This window comes from Pelobates fuscus, chromosome 11 (assembly GCF_036172605.1).
Source record: "Pelobates fuscus isolate aPelFus1 chromosome 11, aPelFus1.pri, whole genome shotgun sequence".
Lineage (NCBI taxonomy): Eukaryota > Metazoa > Chordata > Amphibia > Anura > Pelobatidae > Pelobates > Pelobates fuscus.
The window spans coordinates 14,638,336-14,660,320 of NC_086327.1; the positions used below are offsets into that span (position 1 = coordinate 14,638,336).

The 21,985-nt window shown below is 40.4% G+C and overlaps 1 protein-coding gene across 1 annotated transcript in view; it reads right to left on the reverse strand.

Moving 5' to 3' along the window:
- The window catches only part of LOC134576737 (B-cell receptor CD22-like), a 32,561-nt gene extending 15,553 nt beyond the window's left edge, over positions 1–17,008 (reverse strand). Inside the window, exons 1-4 of the mRNA XM_063435452.1 lie at positions 16,901–17,008; positions 13,581–13,940; positions 10,770–11,102; positions 1,276–1,569 (exon numbers count right to left, since the gene is read on the reverse strand). Coding sequence (XP_063291522.1) covers positions 1,276–1,569; positions 10,770–11,102; positions 13,581–13,940; positions 16,901–16,955 — 1,042 coding nt within the window. The 5' untranslated portion in view covers positions 16,956–17,008. The remainder of the gene's footprint in view (positions 1–1,275; positions 1,570–10,769; positions 11,103–13,580; positions 13,941–16,900) is intronic.
- Between the last annotated feature and the right edge of the window lie 4,977 nt (positions 17,009–21,985).

The window sequence follows — 21,985 nt, forward strand, 5'->3', positions numbered from 1 at the left end:
TTATATGTAGGGTGAATCTAATATCTTACTGGGGAATTGCATATTTCCATCTAACAGGGCAATTACCTGTTTTTTCATTGCATCTATTTCGATTTTTCGCCTGTTATTCCCAGATACTACCCTACATAGCCTTTTAGACTCTAGGGGCATGTAAGGGACATAGTGTTTTGATTTACCTCCTGCCTACTATACTCTGCTTGGTATAGTCATTCATTCTAAGCCTTTGGTTCACATTTAAGGTAAACTCTACTCTTTGCTTTATATACTACTTGTTCTGTACTGCTATCCACTCTCATCTATATATACTAAAAATAAACTGATGGGTCATATATAAAGTGGTGTGTTTTTTAATAACACAACAACAGTTATTATGTGTCTGTAATAAAGACATATACATTCAGACAAATATGGCAGTCATTTGCATTTGATGGCTTTCCGCACTTTCTTCATTTAGAATATAGTAATGCATCGTATGTTGTGTGTTATGATCCTGATGTGACTTTGACAAAAGTCAATACAAAGTCTATAAGCACAGTTACTGACAGAATTAATAGTAATTACACTTAGCATTACACAATGTGAGCTACCTGGCAAGCCAAGTAATTAACATAGTATTAACAATAGAGTGTCATTAAAGGGACACTATAGTCACCTGAACAACTTCAGCTTAATGAGGTTGTTCAGGTGAGAACTATAGCTCCCTGCAGCCTTTCTCATGTAAACACTGTATTTTCTGAGAAGTTGCAGTTGCAGTCACTCAGAGTGAACTAGAGGGACTTCTGAGTTGGTGGAGGCATAATATGCCTCCATCCACTCAGATCTGCTGTGCACGAGCATCCTGTGATTCAGTATCTCCTCCCTCTGCATGCAGACACTGAACTTTCCTCATAGAGATTCATTGATTCAATTCATCTCTATGAGGAGATGCTGATTGGCCAGGGCTGTGTTTGAATCATGCTGGCTCTGCCCCTGATCTGCCTCCTTGTCAGTCTCAGCCAATCCTATGGGGAAGCACTGTGATTGGATCAGGCTATCACATGTCAGCAGACTGCTTGTTTTTCCTGAGTTTCAGCATGCAGATTTACAGCTTCTGGCTTGAATACAGTAAGATTTTTACTATATTTATGCAGGCATGAGGGGCCCAGGGGGGCTAGATTGTCATGTTAACACTATAGGGTCAGGAATACATGTAGTTGCACTGGTGACTATAGTGTCCCTTTAATATTATTATGTTAAAATTACATAAAAATCAAAACAAATAGAGCAATCACTTACATTTGATATTTAAGATGATGTATTGGTAAAACCTTTTCCCATTTTGGAATGTAGCAGTGCATCGCAGGCTTGTGTTATGATCCTGATAGGAAGGAGAATATCTGATTTCTGATTGAACTCGCCAATAGCCTCCTGAGATGTCTTCATGCTGCACACTGATAGGATGTCCAGCCTTGTTCCATTCTAGAGACGGTGGGCTGGAAGCACAGGTATGTGTTACAGAACAGGACATACTGATCGTCTTCCCTTCTTGTATGTCATCTGCTCCTTTTATTGCTGGCATAAAAAACGAATCTGCAAGGAATATTTAAACCATTACTTAATATATATATATGTGTAAATATTTATTATGTATATATGTAGTAGCTAAAATGTCAGATAATTGCTGATCTTGCTATGTCTTATTCTGAAACAAACACTTTTCAGATGCTTTATTTATCTTATAGGATTGAATAGGAACCACATGTACCTACTCTGTGCACCTGAATTAATGTATTCATTGGAATGGAAGACAATGCTGTCATGTTCATCTGTGAGTGGCAGTCAAGGAACATGCACAATGATTCATCCTCAAAACTAAACAGACCAGAGATCAGCTAACATTAACATGTTTTAACTAACACTTTGTCACTTTACTACCCCACTTCCAAGAAGCAACAGTATCCTATACTAAGATATTACGTATTAACAGACCTTAGGGCTTAAGGTAAGAAGTATAAAATATAGTCCAGAGAGAAAACAAGGATAACGAGAAACAGGCTGAGCTCAAGTATTGCTCAGCCGGGGTCAAGGATTCCAGAGATAGTCAACCTACAGAGACAAGTCAAAACCAGAAAACACAATAAACACTAAAAAGCCCTCTCGGACTACTGAGACCACAACAAGGGAAGGAAGTGGGTCAGAGGAGTGCTGCTATAGCCTCAGGTAGGTACCAATTGGCTGGGAATATAATGGATACATTGTATATATAATTAGTCATAGTTTTTTGCTCACAACCGTTTAGGCATCATTAAGGACACCACTTCAGCACTGATGTCAGAGCAAAGTCTTCTGTCAGCACACACACCTCATAGTGTGCACATGAAAATGTGCGCTGTGTGATCATTTGGAGTTTGCTGACTATAGGGGAGCAGCATGCGATCATTTGGCATCAACTGAATGCAGAGGAGAACCGCAACAACTTCATGGGCTGGTTGGAGGAATGACACACGTGTTTAGTTCTGCAAGGGTTACCAAAGTCCCTTTGTCAATACTAAATCTATGTGCAGGGCTGAATAATAAATGATAGGGCCCAGGCCACTTATTTTTAGCCTCATCTGCCACCTTACCCCATTCACTTTTCATTCTTGAACCACCTCTACTACACTACACTTCTTACTTCAAATATATTTTGTGCAATTCCTCCTATAATCTCTTATTATCCTCTATCCAGCCCAATGTTCTCTCCCCAGCCTTTATCCAAATCTTACTACCCTATTTATAAATCTTGCCTATCTTTATCTCCTTTAAATGAACCTAGAACCTTGCAATGAGCCTAGATTACCTACTGAAGTTTTGTGTTGGAATTAAACAAAGCCTTACCACTACTGTCACATTAATGCCTTAACGGACCCGAAGGCAATTTCAACCAGAGCTAGGTTTATTAGTTATTTGCGTTTGCATTTTTTAGCTTATACCCCCTATTTTTAATAGATCTACACTATGCTTTGTTTTTTTATATTTTTAAGTCACTTGGATTGTTTATATTGATTGATTTAAGGTATCATTTTATTAACCTCATAAAGCACTGCAGTATTTGTTTGTTACTATTTTTGTGCTTTTCTGGTACAGTCACCAGAACAACTACAACTTAATGTAGTTTTTATGGTGATTATATCCTGTCCCTGCAGGCATTTTAATGTGAACATTGCCTAGTCAGAGAAAATGCATTGTTTACATTGCTGCCTAGGGACACCTCCAGTGGTAGTCACTCACACAACCACTAGAGGTGCTTGCTTAGTCAGTTCTGTACAACGTGGAGATGCTGAACATTCCTCATAGAGATATTTTGACTCAATGCATGTCTAGATATTGACATTGACCGGCCAGCATAGCGTACTGCTCCACCCCACCTCCTTGGCTGAGATCATTATAATTGATGATCTCTGACAATCCAATGCTTTCCCATATTATGGACAAGTTTTGCCTACTATACTATTCTCTTGAGAGGTGTGACTTTCCATCAGATCATGGCAATGTTGTGGCTTCCAAGTCAACCTATCACAGCACTCTGAATGAGAATACAAGGCATCGGAAGGTCTATACCTTCTTCAATGATCATTCTGCTTAGAAAATGTTATGAGCTTTTTCATTTTTTTAAAACATTTTTTTGAGAATCCGGATTAAAACTAAGTTCCTGAATTATATAAAAAAAACTCAGAAATATAAGAAATCATAGTGCTGCCTATGACATCCGAAAAAATTAAAAGGTTCATATTAAATAATCAAACAATGCTCTTGTATAAAACAGAACGTAATTCATTCTAGTTTATCATATAAGAAAGACCTCAAAGTTCAGGCACTGAAATAGCATTACAGGCAACAAATAATTCAGAACATATATGGTGACTAAACGTGTGCATAGGTTTCAAACAAATAGCGATTGTTCTGAAATTTCAGCAATTTGGCAGTTTATTTGAATTCAATAACTCTAAAGTGCTTTATGACCAAATCACACAGCAAACTTAAAGGGGACTGAACGTGCTGTTTTGTTTTTGTGATTTGTAGTTTCAGCCATAGCGCCACATAAAAAGATGACTGATGGTTAAGGCACAGCCACTAAATATTGATTTTATTCAAATATCAAGTGAGAATTGGCTAAACTTTATATTTTATACAATTAATAAATGCCTAAAAATATATATATATATATATATATATATATATATATATATATATTGGTTTTTTTCTTTACTGCTTCACCTTTTTTCCTATCTATCTTTTAGTTACTTCTTATTAATTTATTGGTGAACCAAATTGTACATATATGCCTCTATCAGTGCACCGTATATACTAGAATATAAGCCGACCCGGATATAAGCCAAGGCACCTAATTTTACAACAAAAAAAATGGGAAAACGTATTGACTCGAGTGTAAGCCTAGAGTGGGAAATGCAGCAGCTACTAATACATTTTTTAAAAAAATAGATACCAATAAAATTAATTGAGGCATCAGTAGGTTAAATGTTTTTGAATATTTATTTACAGTGTGTGTATATAATGAATGCTGTGTGTGTGTGTTTGTGTAGTGTGTGTATATAATGAATGCAGTGTGTGTGTGTTTGTGTAGTGTGTGTATATAATGAATGCAGAGAGTGTGTGTTTGTGTAGTGTGTGTATATAATGAATGCAGTGTGTGTGTGTTTGTGTAGTGTGTGTATATAATGAATGCAGAGTGTGTGTGTGTTTGTGTAGTGTGTGTATATAATGAATGCAGAGTGTGTGTGTGTTTGTATAGTGTGTGTGTATATAATGAATGCAGAGTGTGGGTGTGTTTGTGTAGTGTGTGCATATAATGAATGCAGAGTGTGTGTGTTTGTGTAGTGTGTGTATATAATGAATGCAGTGTGTGTGTGTTTGTGTAGTGTGTGTATATAATGAATGCAGAGTGTGTGTGTGTTTGTGTAGTGTGTGTATATAATGAATGCAGAGTGTGTGTGTGTTTGTATAGTGTGTGTGTATATAATGAATGCAGAGTGTGGGTGTGTTTGTGTAGTGTGTGTATATAATGAATGCAGAGTGTGTGTGTTTGTGTAGTGTGTGTATATAATGAATGCAGAGTGTGTGTGTTTGTGTAGTGTGTGTGTATATAATAATGAATGCAGTGTGTGTGTGTTTGTGTAGTGTGTATATAATGAATGCAGAGAGTGTGTGTTTGTGTATTGTGTTTATATAATGAATTCAGTGCGTGTGTGTTTGTGTAGTGTGCGTATATAATGAATGCAGAGTGTGTGTTTGTGTAGTGTGTGTATATAATGAATGCAGAGTGTGTGTTTGTGTAGTGTGTGTGTATATAATGAATGCAGAGTGTGTGTGTGTGTTTGTGTAGTGTGTATATAATGAATGCAGTGTGTGTGTGTGTAATGAATGCAGAATGTGTGTATGTTTGTGTAGTGTGTGTATAAAATGAATGCAGAATGTGTGTGTATATAATGCAGAGTGTGTGTGTATATAATGAATGCAGAGTGTGTGTTTGTGTGAATGCAGTGTGTGTTTGTATATAATGCAGAGTGTGTGTGTGAATGCAGTGTGTGTTTATATAATGCAGAGAGAGTGTGTGTGTTTGTGCAGTGTGTGTAAACTGGGTGGGGGGAGGGCATTTTTATTATTTTAATATTTGTATTTATTATTTAAATATAAGAAAATTTAATTTTTTATTTTTAGTCCCCTCTCCTTGCTTCATACCTGGCCAGGGAGGGGGAATATGTAAATCCCTGGTGGTCCGGTGGCATGGGCTGTGCAGTGGGGGGGGGGGGGGGGGGAGCAGTAGGCTCTTACTTACCTTCCCAGCAGCTCCCTTCAGCTCCCCTGTGTAACTCTTGCGGCTTGCGTGCTGCGCAAAGCGTTGCCATGGTAACCCTCTGACGGGCGCGAGACATGAGATTTAGACAGGAGAGCTGAAGGAAGCTGTTGGGAAGGTAAGTAAGAGCTTCTGCGGGCCCCCCCCCAGGACCGCCAGGCTCATGACAAGCCCGGCGGTCCTGGTCTGTATTATGCAATGTAAGTTGCCATAATACAGACCCTCACCAGAGTATAAGCCGAGGGAGGCTCTTTCAGCACAAAAAATTTGCTGAAAAACTCAGCTTATACTCGAGTATATACGGGTACTTTAAAATATCTCATATGTATATTATATTTACACACTATATTTATAACATCTTCCTGCCAGTTTGGATTGTCCAAGCAATTTTGCTGAAAACGATTGCATGGATGAATCTCCAATCACCCAAAAAATAAATGTTTGTTTTTTTTGGATGAAGCTATTCAAATGAACCAGATTTTTTTGCAGTGCTAATAGTGATAATGTAATCTTTTAAAATATCACAAAATTAAACTTATGTAAAAAAAAATTCTTACAGGTAAAAGGTAAAACCGTGTAAGTACATAATTCTTAAAGACAAAAATCTGTTTTATAGTGTGTGAGACTTCCATCTGTGATCTGCTTTTCGCTGTGATGTTGCAGTGAAATCATGCTGGTTACAATATTTGAGGAAGTCACAGCATATTAAAAGACAATATGTATTGTGAATTGATCTGTTCAATGACAATACTAGTAGAAGAGAAGAAGCAGGTCCATAATTCAGACAAAGAGACCTTACTACTTGTTCTGTGCACATATTTTACCTTTAACAGATTTTGTTTATGTGATACAATTGAAGATTATGTTAGCTTCAGTGTACTGATAATCTTAATAATGACAGGAGGCTTCGTATTTTGCATAATCGTTCTTTCCTAACTCCATAGCAGCAAAGAAAAGAGTGACAAAACTGAGAACCAATCACAATGCAGTATAGGGTATAAGAGGCGTGACATATGACATCATTCCCTCTTTAAAAGCTGCGACTTTACAAGGTCATAATGCAGAATAATAATAAAACAACTTGTAAAACTCCATAGAATAAGATAAAAGAAAATTAATATGAATAACTTGAACAGGAACAGGTAGAATGCAGACGAAGGCATCCTGCTTTCAAACGATGATCCTCCATGACTTGATGATAAGGTTCCATGGTGTGATGATGACGAAACTTGGCATGGAGTCTTTAATATTTCCTTGTGGTTTCTGATTAAGCTGAAATGAGAATATAAAAGGTATTCCGAAATGGATTGTGTAAAACAATGAATGTCTATCCCTTAATAAGCATTAATACATCTAGCATTAATAATAACAAAAAGTCCTCCCGTCTAACGGTGTTAACTAAATATCCCACCCATATTGAGTATATGTATAAAATCTTTGAATGAACGTAAGTAAGGAATTAATACAATGCGACCATAAGTTAGGTATTTATACAATAATATGAGAAAAATGCCGTAGATACATATGAAAATAATGGGGAGGGAAGAACGAAAGAACGAAAGAGAGTAGGGAGGGAAAATACTCGCCTCCTGTCATTATTAAAATTAAGATTATCAGTACACTGAAGCTAACATAATCTTCAATTTTATCACGTCAGGAGGCTTCGTATTTTGTTATTTTAACGCTGGGAAAGTAGCGCAAAAGCTGGATTATCAAGAGGACGGAAGTAAAATGTCCTAAAAGTGGATTCTCTGGTCCAGTCTTCCACCCGTAAGACGTCTGAAAGGGAAGCAACTGCCGCATAAGCGGAAGAGGCCGCGGCCCCCCGAACGTAATGTGCTCTAAAAGTTTGGTCAATACTGGCAAGGGATAGTAGCCATCTAACCCATCTGGACCGTAAGGGCGGACGTACGAGATGAGAAGTTGACGATTGGAAGATTGCCGCAACATCGCGGTGGCTTCCACGTAGTGACGGAGAGTAGAGACATTGCAGAGTTGTGGGTCTGAAGAGAAGAAGGGGTAGAAGACCGAGGAAGAGTTGGACTTGGTGCGTCGGGAGACCTGAAAGATTACCCCTGCTGGGCAAAAGGAAAATGTGTCGGCGTCGAAGGCTCATACGTTGGATACCTGTCGAAAGGAAACCAGACAGAGCAAGAAGGTGAATTTCGCGTAAATTTGGCGTAGTAACAAATCTTTGTTGGGAGGCCAGTCCCGTAAGAATTGTAAGACAATGCCGACATTCCAAAGGCTTGAATATTTGGTTTCCGGGGGCGTCGAAGGTGCATGCTGTGGAGGAGTCTGCAGACGAGCGGGTCCTGACGGGCAGGTGTCCCGTGGGCTGGAGTATGGGCCGCTGAGATGGCTGAACGTACCACATCTGATCCCCTGAATTGGTGGAATCGATGTCGAGTAGACAAGTCTGTTTGGTAGAAGGGTTGAGTCCTAGTTGTGCAGGGGCCGGACGGCCAGAAGCGGCTGGCAGCACGGCCCCTCTGCTGACCAGCCCTGCCAAAAACACCTCGGGTGTTAGGGCTGCGGAAAACTTTCTGCATCTATGTTCAGGAGGGGATCCCTCTTTCGAGCGGGGATCACGAATGTCTCTGGGGTCAAACATTTGGAGGCCCGAACTGTCAAGGAAAATCTCTGTACCCTCCTGTGGGTTACCCATGGATGTGGTCATGGAGTCCCAGGGCTCACCCAGGATCTGCTCCCTTATGAGAAAAGAGTTGGCTGCGGAGTCCCTGTCGGAGTCCTCCTGTTCGGAGACCACCACCTGCCATTCATCCAGCACAGCCAGTGCATGTGTGGGTTCCGCGTCTTCCTCACCTGAGGAAATCTGAGTGGGTTCATGGACCGTACAGGCCATGGCTGTTCTGTGTTTAGCAGGTGATTTTTCTTTTGATTTGTGCGGTGTAGCGACCTCACATTTCCAGTGGCGTTTAGGCCAATGAGAGCGTTCCCTGGAAGAGTCAGTCTTCAGAGTCTGCACCATAATGAGTCAGTTTGGAGATGGACTTCCTGTTCTGTCTGGAAGGACTTAGAGGAGGCCTTTTCCATAGCTGCTGCTATGGCTGCTGCGATCATGGCCTGGAGCTCTGATGGGTTTTGTGAATTCTCCATTTGCTCTGGAATTTACACTCGGGTCTCACCCGATGATTTATGCATGAGGGCACGTAGGCACGTTAACTGGAGAGGCCTGGGGACCAGGGGTGGTATTGTATCGGTAATGGTTTATCTGGAGATTATAGGACCGGTAGGTCGTAGGAAGGTGATAAGAGGGCTTGTCACTGGGGCTCACCCAGGTCCCCAGAGTCCTGCATAAACAGATCCGTTCAGCAGCACATGAATGGGGGCTCACCCCGGCCAGAATAAGGTATAGCCAAACTGGCTTAACCAACCCTGAGTGCTAGACACTAACCTGATTTGGTCCCACTGATTGAAAACAGGCAGGGTATTGTAACAGGTTTGCTTTGACTCAGAGCTGTAGAGATAGGCAGTTTGTCTGGTAGCAATATCCCTTTAAAATGGCCGCTGGACTAAACAGCCGTAGGTATGGGGAGGATAGTACCTCCCCTAGTTTGGGCGGAAAATCAAGGATTTGCACGAATGCAGGCGTTTGGGAGCACAAATAGCCGAACATGAGCGTTCTAGTTATGCTGTTCGGGTGTTTGTGCGTACGAGCATACGAATGTGAGCGACACGTGGCGATTGCGTAAAACTGCCGAACGGTGAGCGTTCGGTAGAAAAGGGTGAATGTCCTTCCGCGAATGCAGGGCAAGTTTTTAGTGCCGTACGTGAGGCGAAAGGGTGAGTAGGAGGCGGGAAACTTCCGTGAACGCACGGCACAAAGAAGAAGCCCGCGGGAATAGAAATGGCGTTTGGAAGTAGCAATAAATGGCTGGGGAGCCTCAAAATCCCTTTGGGGACCAGAAAATACCCCAGAAACCAGGGGTGGGGGGGGGAGATCCCTGAGGGGAGGGTGAACAGACCCCAGAGGAGAGGGGTAGCCCCCACAATGGTAGAGGTAGAAAAACAATACAATATGTATGATAATATCACAGTTAGGTAACCAATGATAGTATGAATATGATAAATCACAGTTGCAGGCAAATATGACAGAGAGAAAATTGTGTACTTAGCTCTTGTGATGGAGCAGCAAAGAAAGAGGAAATTATGTCATATGTCACGCCTCTTATACCCTATACTGCATTGTGATTGGTTCTCAGTTTTGTCACTCTTTTCTTTGCTGCTATGGAGTTAGTAAAGAAAGATTATGCAAAATACAAAGCCTCCTGTCATGTGATAAAATTAGTACAAATTACATACTAAGCATAAATGTGTATCCGCATTGCTTTGTATCTTGTGTTCTTCTGCTGCCTTAAGATTCAACGTCCAGAACATTGTACATTTAATTCATTCAGTTAGATAAACAATTAACTTGGTAAGTGTTCCTCTGTGTTGAGAATATCGTTTATGAGATCAGACAAACATGTAAGAGCTTGCCATTTGGTTATTCTCCAACCACGTCTCATACACGGTTTAGATCACTTGTGCCAGTACAGAGAGAACCTTCTCAGCATTTTATGAGTGCATCGCTAAACTATTCACTGCTTCCTCTTACACATTTTATAGTGAGATTATGATGTGCTAATGTTTTGTTTTTGCCATCATTTTAAAAAGTTAATTTATATACCAAATTTCTCTATACCTTTTTAATTAACTACAAGTGATCATAGTAATTTTGGTCAACAAATCAGTTTTAATATTTTGCAATTAAAACTTTAAAATAATTAAAGTTTATGATTTCTGTGCATCTATATAAGTAGAGTTTTTATAAGAAAAGAAAATTAAATTGAGAACAAAGTTGGGCTCTTTTATGCCCTTTCATTTATCACATACTTCAAAATGTATTTATTGATAAAAAGAAAGAATTTACCTGAGACTTCGACCCTAATCCTTTTACCATTGTTGACTTTATATGAATTTATATTTGTGTCTATTCCAGGGTAATAATATTCACTACTTTTAACATTATCAATCCTCAAGGAGCAGCTGTTTTTTCCATTCCCCACCATCGAGGTCCGACCTTTATATTCTGGTTCCACAGCAGAGGGCAATCTCTTATTGAAGATTTGAGGATATGATGTAAAATGATACATAAACCAAATCAAATTAAAATCATCATCTTCCTTGTAAGTGAAAGAGCAGGGAATCTCCACACAGGAACCACCCAATGCTTGAATGGATTCTGGGAATATAAATATCCAATCTGAAAAAAACAAACATATAAATGTTTTACACAATAACCAACTGATATACTGCAGGGATGATGATAATAAGTATATAATTCAGCTCACTGGCCAGCACATCCTGAGCCAATTCTGTCTAGCACATGAAAAACACGAACTAGCAGTTTCTATTCTAATACTGAATCTATCAACCTGATATAATCGGCTATAACTTGAAAATGGTTTCATTGTCTTTCTGTTGGAGTTAATCCAGGCTGGGCTTACTCACAGAACATGCATCGCTTCCTGTGTTTTTCTGTACTAATACATGTTAAAGTTTATGTTTAAGTAGAGTTTGAGAACACTGATGCAGAAAAGACAATAAACATAAATATCCATATAGCGCTTTACATTGTGCAGAGAAAGACGGCCAGAATGCAAATTTCATTAGTTCTTCTTTAGATTTTTATACATTAATAATCATTGGGGGTTCTATACTCTCACATTAAAAATATACAATTATTTGATGACTAAATAATTGAAAATCTATATTTAGCTATATCAATAAGCATATCATAAAAAAACATATTGTAAAGGAACATATTTTTTTTTATAAACTAAAACAAACTAAATAAAATATGAAGCAACTACAATTATGTGGCATAAGGCCCACAAATATCAGATACATTTTATAAAACTAGAAATTTCATAATTTCCTTCTTAGTTGTATAGGAAGTCAATTTGGCATTCTCTCAGTACAATATATATATAAATATATAATACGGTAGGTGTTACCTGAAATATATATACAGTTATGGTAAATGGTAGTAGTTTTTCATTTTATGCATATGCAATGGATACAGATTGCCTATATAAAAATATAAGCAAACAAACAAATCATAGTGTAACCTGTATATAAAATTAAGTAAAGTGGATGTTAATGCTGAAACCACTCACAATTTTCTGAGCCAGTTAAAAGTAGGCTCTGGACTTATACAGCATATATGTCTTTTCCAAGAACATAGATAATCTTCTCCTTTAAATGGATTCTCTAGTTGATAATTACCCAGGATAGTGGATGATTTAAACCGGAAGTACTGATATCGACCGCGAAAATGTGATAGTGGCAATTGGAAACAGCCATTGGAGGGTACACTGAAGACCTATGGGAATCCTTCACCTCTCTACTGACCAATAGAACCTCTCAGGAGCTTGGATCACATCTGGATTGCATTCTAATTAAGATTGTTTAATGGTTGTATTTAAAGGGTGTTGGGGGGTGGGATCAGGTATGCATTTTTTTTGTGTATTGCTGTGCAGTCTTTTCATTGCTGTTCAGTTTATGTTATGTTATCTCTGATGAAGTCCACTGCGTTGGACAAAACACGTTAGATCTATTTTATATATTTAATTTATTCATTTTTATTAGGCAGTTTGTTGCCTCAATAAATTTATACTTTGCTCTACAAGCGGAATTTTTTTATTTGCATCCTGATTCTGCTACCTGATATTCCTGGACCTGCTGAATTACCCCGAATGGTGGAAGGCGGACCAGTATAATCCATTTATGGATTTCAAGGCATCCATTTGATTTCAACTCTGTGTGTGCTACTTATGATCTTGCGTGTCAGCGTTGTATGCTGTACATCACTATGTGCTGTTTTTTCTTATTTTATAGCATCTAGCTGTATCCCTATTGTTATCCATATCCAACACCTATTATATACTTTGTGTGCGCTTGTACTTTTTATTTTCACTATATTTTGGTTTTGAGTATAAGTGGTGACGTTATACTCGGGTAATTTAGCAGCACCGAATATTTGTTTCCTTGAGCACCACCTATATAATTTGTAATATATAAATATATATATCACCAAAAAAGGAAAGCAAAATGGCATGCATGAGGAAGAGTCAAGGAAGAGCGAAAGATATAATTTAATTCACAGAGTCCTGATGTCCAAGCTCAGTGGCAAGAACAAGATCCATGCAAACAACACATACCCCCTTATCCGTCTACAGGTACCCACCTGGAATAATAACCTGTCCAAGAGTAGAGATAAACACCAGTAGAACTAGAAACTACTGACTACGAATGGAGGATTCCATCTGAAATCCAACACCCAGAGACTACAGCAGGAAGATGGTTATGAAGGTCATTGTCCTATAAGAAGCAACAAGCATCCAGAAGCACATCATGAAGCTGGTTTCTAAATATGAACTGCTAATGAAATGCTTGAGACAACAACAGATAGAGGATGCAGAAAAAGGGGAGGTTCAATGATAATCACAAAGCTTTCCATGGGATGTACTATCGGCATATAGTGGACGTAGCTCACATTACAAAATCAGCAATTCCTCTTTATTTTTGTTGTGCTTCAAAGAAATTATGACATTATTCTTGCCATTTACTTTAATTTTACAGGAGCTGAAACATCTACAAGATTTGTAGACAGATATCCTTTGCTTAGAACATGACTCTGTATGATTGCGGACATTATGTATGTGATAAAGTAAGTTACCTGTGAGTTTAACATTGACAGTCTGTTGGCAGAGATCATACGAGTTTATATTTGTATTTATTCCTGGATAGAATTTTTCATTTTTAGTAACATCGTTAATCCGTAATGAGCAGCTTTTTGTTTCATTTCCCACCAGAAAGGTACGGCCTTGGTATTCAGGTATCACTGCAGACGGATCTCTGCTATTGAAAACTTGTGAGTATGTAAAAGTTTTATAAATGTACCAAATGATATGGACATCACTGAAGCCTTCGGGAGAGGTGAAATTGCATGGAATTAATACATTGGAATGTTTAAACACGCTCATGGATTCCGGGAATCTGAAAGACCAAGCTTCACAGAAAGAGATGGGAAACCATCCTAAAAAAAACATAATAGTATCATTGAGATATTGTATGAATGCACACTTGTCATATGTTTAAAATAACAATACCCAATCATTATATCCACTACAGACTGCTGTAGTGATTGTGGTGCAGGAATGCCCTGACACCATCATATGTTCAGATGTCAAACTATTTTAGTTTGGCTTGATGTACCTGAGCCCCACTGGGAGCCCATGCCACAGGCATTCTTCGCTCTAGCAGAAGCCAGATATCTCTGCAAAGCAAAGTATGGTAGATGCAGAACTGTGCTCACTGACTTAGAGCATTAAGCTGATACTCTCAGCCAATGAACTTGGTTCTGCTTAATCTTGCTTTGTTCTATATGTGTGGATGCAGTACCGTGCCCAATGGGATCCATTTAAGCTGTTAAACTGTGCTAAACGGGTTTGCTATCTTACTGTAGGACAGCCCCAGAGCACAGCTGGCACCATAACCACAAGAGCAGGCTGCAGTGGCTGGTGTCCTTTGAGAGTTTTTTTTTAAAGTTTTATCTTTCTGCATACACAATTTTTACTATCTCAAGATTTACTTGATTAATTTATTTCCACAGCATGATCTTTATATTTTATAAAAAATTTACAAACTGCTTGGAAAATGTGTAAATAATATAAACTTGAAAGACATGGACGTTCTACACATAATACACTAGACATGTGCAATTTGTTTCAGTCCGAATATGAATTCGAACGAAGTTCCGGCACTTCGGACGTTCGGGTACTTCCGAATGCCCGAATTGCCAAAGTGCCGATTTGCCGAGGTCCCGAAGTTCAGAAATTAAAGAATTTCCGAAGTGTCGAAGTGCCGAATTGCCGAAGTTCTGAAATGCTGAAGTGACGAAGTTCCGAAGTTGGCGAAGTTCTGAAGTGTCAAAGTTCCGTAGCACAGTATTGCCTAAGTACTAATATACTTACCCAGTGAAAGAAGAAGAATGTTACATTGTATACAATTTTAAATAAAAAGTATACAAACATAGCCAGGATTCAGCTGTAAGCATTTGCAACACTTACAAGAATCAAGTAACATACATTCATATATAATGTAAGTTACTTGGCCAGTCAATGTAATGACAGGAATGAATAAGTAGATAACGGTATTAGGGAGCTATCTACTAAAAGGCTGAAAGACTTGAATTGGTCTTTCAGACAAATTTGCTAATACTAAGTAAAGCTTACTTAGTATTAGTAAATTATGCCCCTACTCGCTATACCACGAGTTCTTTGGAATTTTCCCACGCTGTGTAATTTGACTCATAACTCTCCGATTGGTGGATTAAGTAACCAATCAGAGAGTTATGAGTCAAATTACACAGCGTGGGAAAATTCCAAAGAACTTTCCCACGCTGTGTAAAATGACACAGAGCACTCTGATTGGTGGATTTCAAACTAACCAATCAGAGTGCTGTGACAGGTAAATGTAGAGACTTACCTTTCAGTCTCTTCATTTACCTGTCAGAGTGCTCTGAGCCTAGTTGCAGGGCGGGGCAAGGCTTTACGCTTGTTTTTCTTTTTTTTAATTGCGTTGGTTATTATGGTTTTTTATTCAGCCTTTTTTGGGGCTGAAAAAAAAAGATTTTAGAAGAAAGAAAACAATGAATGGTATGTTTTTTTTTTTTTACAGGTACTTAGTTATAGGTCCCCCCTCATTATTTTTAGGGTGAGGGGGGTAGGTAGTGGGGTCTTTTTTCTGGGGGGGGAGGGGGTGACTAGGGGTTTGGGGATCCCTAGTCACCTGGTGGAACATTCTTTATAGGGCCCCCACTCGCCGCTAAGGGGTGGGGGCCAGGGGGGGGGACCTTAGTTCCCCCCCTTATTAGTATTTAGGGCCCCCACTAGCCGCTGAGGGGTGGGGGCCAGGTGGAGGACACTAGGTCCCCCCCTTATTCCAATTTAGGGCCCCCACCCGCCGCTCAGGGGTGGGGGCCAGGGAGGAGGACATTAGGTCCCCCCTTATTAGTTTTTAGGGCCCCCACCCGCCGCTCAGGGGTTGGGGTCAGGGGGGAGGACCTTAGGTCCCCCCCTTATTAGTATTTAGGGCCCCCACCAGCCGCTGAGGGGTGAGGGTCAGGGGTGAGGACATTAGATCCCCCCCCTTATTTGTATTTAGGGCCCCTACCCGCCGCTCAGGGGTGGAGGCCAGGGGGGAGGACATTAGCCCCCCCTTATTCTTGTTTAGGGCCCCCACCCACCGCTCAAGGGTGGGGGCTGGGGGTGGCAATATTTTTTTATTTTTTAAAACAGTGAGCAGCCACAGGCTGCTCACTGTTTAATAGACATGCCCCTACTCGCGGTATAGCGAGTAGGGGCAAAATTTACTAATACTAAGTAATTTTTACTTAGTATTAATAAATTTGGCTGAAAAACCAATTTAGGCCTTTCAGCCTTTTGGTAGATAACTCCCTAACACCGTGGGAATTAGGGAGTTATCTACTAAACTGCAGCAATAGAAGTCCCAAAGTGCCAAAGTCCCAAAATTCTGAAATGCCGAAGTTCTGAAATTCCGAAGTTCCGAAGTGTCGAATTTCCAAAGTGCCGAAGTGCTGAAGTGCCGAAGTGCTGAAGTGCCGAAGTTCCTGAGGTTGCCGAAGTTCCGAAGTCTTGAAGTGCCGAATTGCCGAAGTCCTGAATTGTGAAAATCCCGAATTTTAGAATGCCGAACCGAACCCATGCACATGCCTATAATGCACAAAATACTAATAAATTATGAAAAACACAATACACATTTGAAATCCAAGCAAATCTATTTTATTTTTCTTTAGCATGTTATATTCCTATATGAAGTTGTGAATTTTATTTTGCATTACTAGGATTCGTGGTTAATTGCTTCTAGTAACTCAATCTTTATAAAATGTCTTTATTCAAAAAATAACTATAGTCAGTAATAGGATAGAAAGGTCACATGCTTTGAGGTAACATTTATGTGATAAGATGAACGTACCTTGGAGAATGAAAAGATAAAACAACATTTTCACAGGATCAAAAGGATGATTCATCTTCTGACATATCAACGCTGCATTCTGTAAATTTTTAATAGCATCTAATAAGCCTGTTTCTTGGAGAAAACCATAAAATATATTTTAAAGTACAGATTTTCCATTAAATTAAATTTTAAAATAAATAGTAATTGTAGTTTTTTTTACCAGTTATAAACAATTGTTATTTAAAGGAACACTATAGGCACCATGAGGCAGCATAATAATTATTTTTCAAGCTGCGCAGTTTCCTTATTTTGTTTTATTGTATAACACTATGTTTTTTTTTTATTCTTTATTTTTATGCAAGGAATGACATACAAGCTTGTGATGCCATAGCAGCAATGACAAGCTTATTGCAAACTCAGAGACATATACAGTGTCATAGCATAAAAAGTTGCACATTTTTATATTTTTAGGAAACAGGCTGAGACATAGATCTGATCTTAAGACCATAAAGAGTACAGGAGAATGAGTTAGAAAGCTACCATTAGATTAGTTATGTTGTGCTGTAAGGGTGTGGAGAATAAGAGTATACTGGAGCTGTGCTAATCATTAGTGTGAAAGTAGTGTAAGCTCTGTTAGAACAGATCTATAGTGTCAGAGGTAAGGAGGGCACAGTGTCCACACATTTGGGCAGCATCTGAGAGGTAGAACAGGGCAGTCATCTTATGCCCAGGCTGGTTAGACTTTTTGCACGTTTGTGCAGTCTGCTTGATTGATTGTCTCTGCTGTGTCATAGGTGAGCTTCTTTCTCCCTGTCCCAAATCAGGGGAACAGTATGCCTCTTGGTTTCGCTTGCTAGCACAGCCTTAGTCTCCATCCGGTAAAGAGCATGCCGGCTCGGGTGTCTGGTGGGGTCTGCATCTCCAATATCATGCAGTTTGCCGGTTTCTCGGCTTTGCAGTGGGGGGAGTCTCTGGATAAGTCACAGTGTGGGCTTGTCGGGGGATGAAGTGACAGCTGGTGGCTTAGTAGCGTGGTGCACAGGGGAACCCTAAGGCCTCCCTCCGTGGTAGTGCCCTTCTTCCCCTACCTGGATCGTATTAGTGTGAGTCAGTTGAATCTTCTCCTCGAGCATGGCCCAGAAGCAAGCAAAGATTGCATCTAGTCTAGCTAAGATGCTGCATGAGGGATCTGTTGAGTTCTCTGCGTGGCTAGGGACTAGGCCTCAAGTCACAGGCACTGTGGTGTCAGCCATCCTGTTTGGATTTGTATCAAGTGAGTATCAATTTGGGGGGAGAGTTGGGATGCTGCTGGTCCTAACCACAGGTGCAAGGAGATCGGCCGCCTCTCAGTCTCCTTCCCCGTAGGCCGCACCTAGATTTCTCGGGCTCCCGGCAGTGCAAACCTATGGGAGGGATGTTGTGTAACTTGCCCGAGATCCCCTGACCTAATATGGGCACATGATGGAGTAAAGCTGGGGCATATACTCAATTTTCAAGTAACTCTGCAGAAGCTCCAGTACCACACATCTAGTCAGCTTGAAGGTCAGGCTCTGTCCAACGCAATGAATTTTAATTTTTTTTGTAAATCAGCAGCTGTATTTTCATTATATTTAATATTACAGACTAAGCCAATAAGAACTATTGTCAGTGTAAGAAAGAACAAGGAGTCCAAGTTATGGCTCCCAAGGAGACCTGGACTCAACATCATCAAATCTATTTGGGATTACATGAAGAAACAAACAACTGAGGCTTCCTAAATCAACAGATGAGCTGTTGTTAGTTCTGCAAGCTATTTGGAACAACAAGTCAGAGAGTGCAGCCTGCATTTCTATTAAACTAGATAGATAGATAAATAGATAGATAAATAGATGTACTATATATTAGTTACTTGTTTTTAAGGAATATATATATAAATCTATCAGTTCAAGGATTAGTATTAACGATTTGATTTGATTACAAGAACATTCCTTAATGTGATGACAATATATCTGGAACCACTAGCTTAACACAATTACTGAAAACATGAGAAGTAAAGTCTAAAAAGAGCTCAGTATATGTACTTACAGGTTTTGCTCGGCAAACAATCTGTGTGTAAACTGTATGAAACAAGAAATGTTATCTGCTTTTACTCCACATCCTCCTCTAAGTCAGCTACATTTACAGACGTGATGCAATGTGCTAACAGTTTCTAGTTTGTAACCATTCGGCCAACAAGCAGTGTGGTTTGGGGAAGCTGTTGATCCTTTATTATAATGTTTGTAGATTAGAAGAATTTCAGTAACAGACTACGGTGAGAATTAAGGAAAATCTGGCTATGAAATAGTGCCCTTTGTTACTTGACCTTAGACAAGAGAGTGGAGACACAGTGTGCAGCACTGCCCAAGGAAGCACCTCTAGCAGCCATCTGAGGATTGGCCAATGGTGGTATGCCTAAGATGTAATGTAAAAACTGAATTTTCTCTGAAAAGACAGTGTTTATGGCAAAAAGCTTGAAGGGAATTATTCTACTCACCAGAACAAATACAGTGCTTTCACTGTACAGTGCTTTCACTTCTCTCTGGTATCTTATGGGGATCGGATATCTCAGTTAACACCAAACACCATAACCACTACAGCATGCTTATGTTGTCACTAGTGCCCTGGTACTCTCCCAGGTTAACTATTCAAACCTTTTGCAAACAATGCAACAACTTATCTTGCTTGTCAACTCCAGATGAGCAGGAAGCTCTCTGCATGGAGCTAGGCTGGTAGTGCAGGGTTTAGCTTATTGGCTCTGAATTACTTTTTAGGACCTAATGTGAGCTCTGTGCAGGAGCTTTTGTCTCTCATGGAGGCTGTGACTGATGTCCAGCTGGCCACAGGTAAGTTAACAAACTTTTGTACCCTAGAAAGTTGGCAAAGCATGTGACGAAGTGCCCTTTGCCACTTGTGCCTGGAGAGGACTAATGGCTAGCCTTTACCATGTGACTATGGCCCCTGGGAGTTATTGCCATTTCAAAGCCTTTATTTATGGCTATTGTACTTTGGATACTGTTTCTGGCCCTTTAAATGGTATTGCTACAATTCTGCACTCGTGAATTTGCACCTCGGATACAGCTGGAGTAGTCGAAGTGGCCACCATTCGACAAACGAACACGTGGCAGCGGCCATTTTAATTTAGCCAATTGCGGTCAGCAGTGTTTTGCCATCACGTTCAGGGAACTAAAATCAGATACGCAATGACACGAACACCGCTGAACTTCTACCATCACTGTGACTTTGACACGAACGCTGTTCGACAATTCGAACGCCACTTTAATATTGACATTTGCATGAATGGTTAACGTTCGTCTATTTGCACTGCATTTAATATTGGAAATAGACCAGCCGCACAGCCCAAATCTATGTAACTGTTTTGGGCATGATAATGTGCGTGCGGTCGGTCAAATGTGACTTCCAGCTAACTCACTAACGGATTTGCATGATTTTTGAGCATGTTGGTTCATAATTAAGTTGGCCCATTGTGTTTAGTAATTATATCACAGGCAGAGGGGAGGGTTTGTGTGCCTTGTCTGGGAGTGTCTGACCGTACTGTACAGTATTAATTGGCTGTTGTAACTTTGTGTCCTGTGTACCACAAGGTCCACCTGGGGGGTAACCGTGTGGGGAAATGTGTATATAAGAAGCAAAAAAGCCTCAGTGCATTCTGTTCCTGCTTAACCCTCAATACGTTGCATTGTCTCATTATTGTAGGGAGCTGCTATATTCACACTGGGGATTGCTATACTTTGTATACTCCCCTGAGCTCTAATCACTTAGCTCTTTTAAGAGCTGTTCCTGATACACTCTCCTGGAGGAGAGGTCGTTCCCACATGGTCCTGGAGGACAGAGGTTGATCCAGGGTGGAAGTTAGACGGCGAGACTCCAGTTAAGGTACGGCGGCTGTGGAGTCTGCGGTGGTTGTGGTGTCCGTTGCGGTGCTTGTGGTCCTCGGCGTCAGCTAGGAAGCGTCCATCAATGGAAGGTACTCGGCCGGAGTACAGGTGATCCGTTACAAAGCACAATATAGTAGTGCTGTAGTGTTTATGGTGTTTGGAAAGTTCCTTTAAGAGAGAAACCCATGTCTCTTTTATGACATGGCAAGGTCTCTGTTACTGCTTACAGCTGCAAACAGGCATGAAGTGTTGCTGTTTGCACCTATAATTAAAGCGACTCTCCAGTGCCAGCAAAACATAGTCGTTTTCATGGCACTAGAGAATCCTGGAGTGCCCCACCCCCCCATCCCATGTCACTGAAGTGGTGAAAACCCCTTCAGCTACTTACCTGGATCCAGCGCCGGTGTCCCTCGGTGCTAGGTCAGGCTCCGCCTATGCTCCTCCCCACGTCAGCCGATGGGGGAGATCTAATGCTCATGCGTGGCAATAACCGGGCACGCGCATTAGACCTCCCCATGGGAAAGCATTATGCATTGCTTTCCTATAGGGAAAATCTTTGCTGGGAGAGGATCAGAGGGAGCCATGGCCTTCCTTCATCATGCCATGCCCCCTCTTGTGCCCCCCAAATGCAGGCTTCACAGGTCTCGCTACCCGACACATTGTGTTTGTTTTTTTAATATTCCCTGGTGGAGAATAATGAAATCCCCACAAGAGATTATTTTAAAAAAACAAAAAACATTGTGGTGAGGGGTGGGGCTTACAATGCGGCAGGTCAAAATTATGGTGGGGCGGGGCTAAAATTACCCAAAAGACTTTGGTCAGGGGTAATTGCTGCACAGGAAGGGAGTAGCAGGAAGGAGTCCCTGCTTCCCCAACATCCAGACTCCAGGAGTTGCTATGCCTCTACTCCACAAGGAATAGAGTCAGCGCTAATCAGAAAGGCAGCAGTCCCAAACAAGGACTCCCTCTATTGTCCCTGGAGATAAATAGACAAAACAAGAGAATGGGGGATGGGTCTGCGCCACTGTATACAACAGATAATGATATTAAGTCCAATGAGATCTGTATCGTTGTGTCCAAAGTTCTACTTTATACGATATCCAGAAGATGTCAATGACATAGAGGATAGTCCAATTGTATAAAAAATAGAAGAATTCTTACTTACAGTTGGCAGAGCTTACTCCAGCTC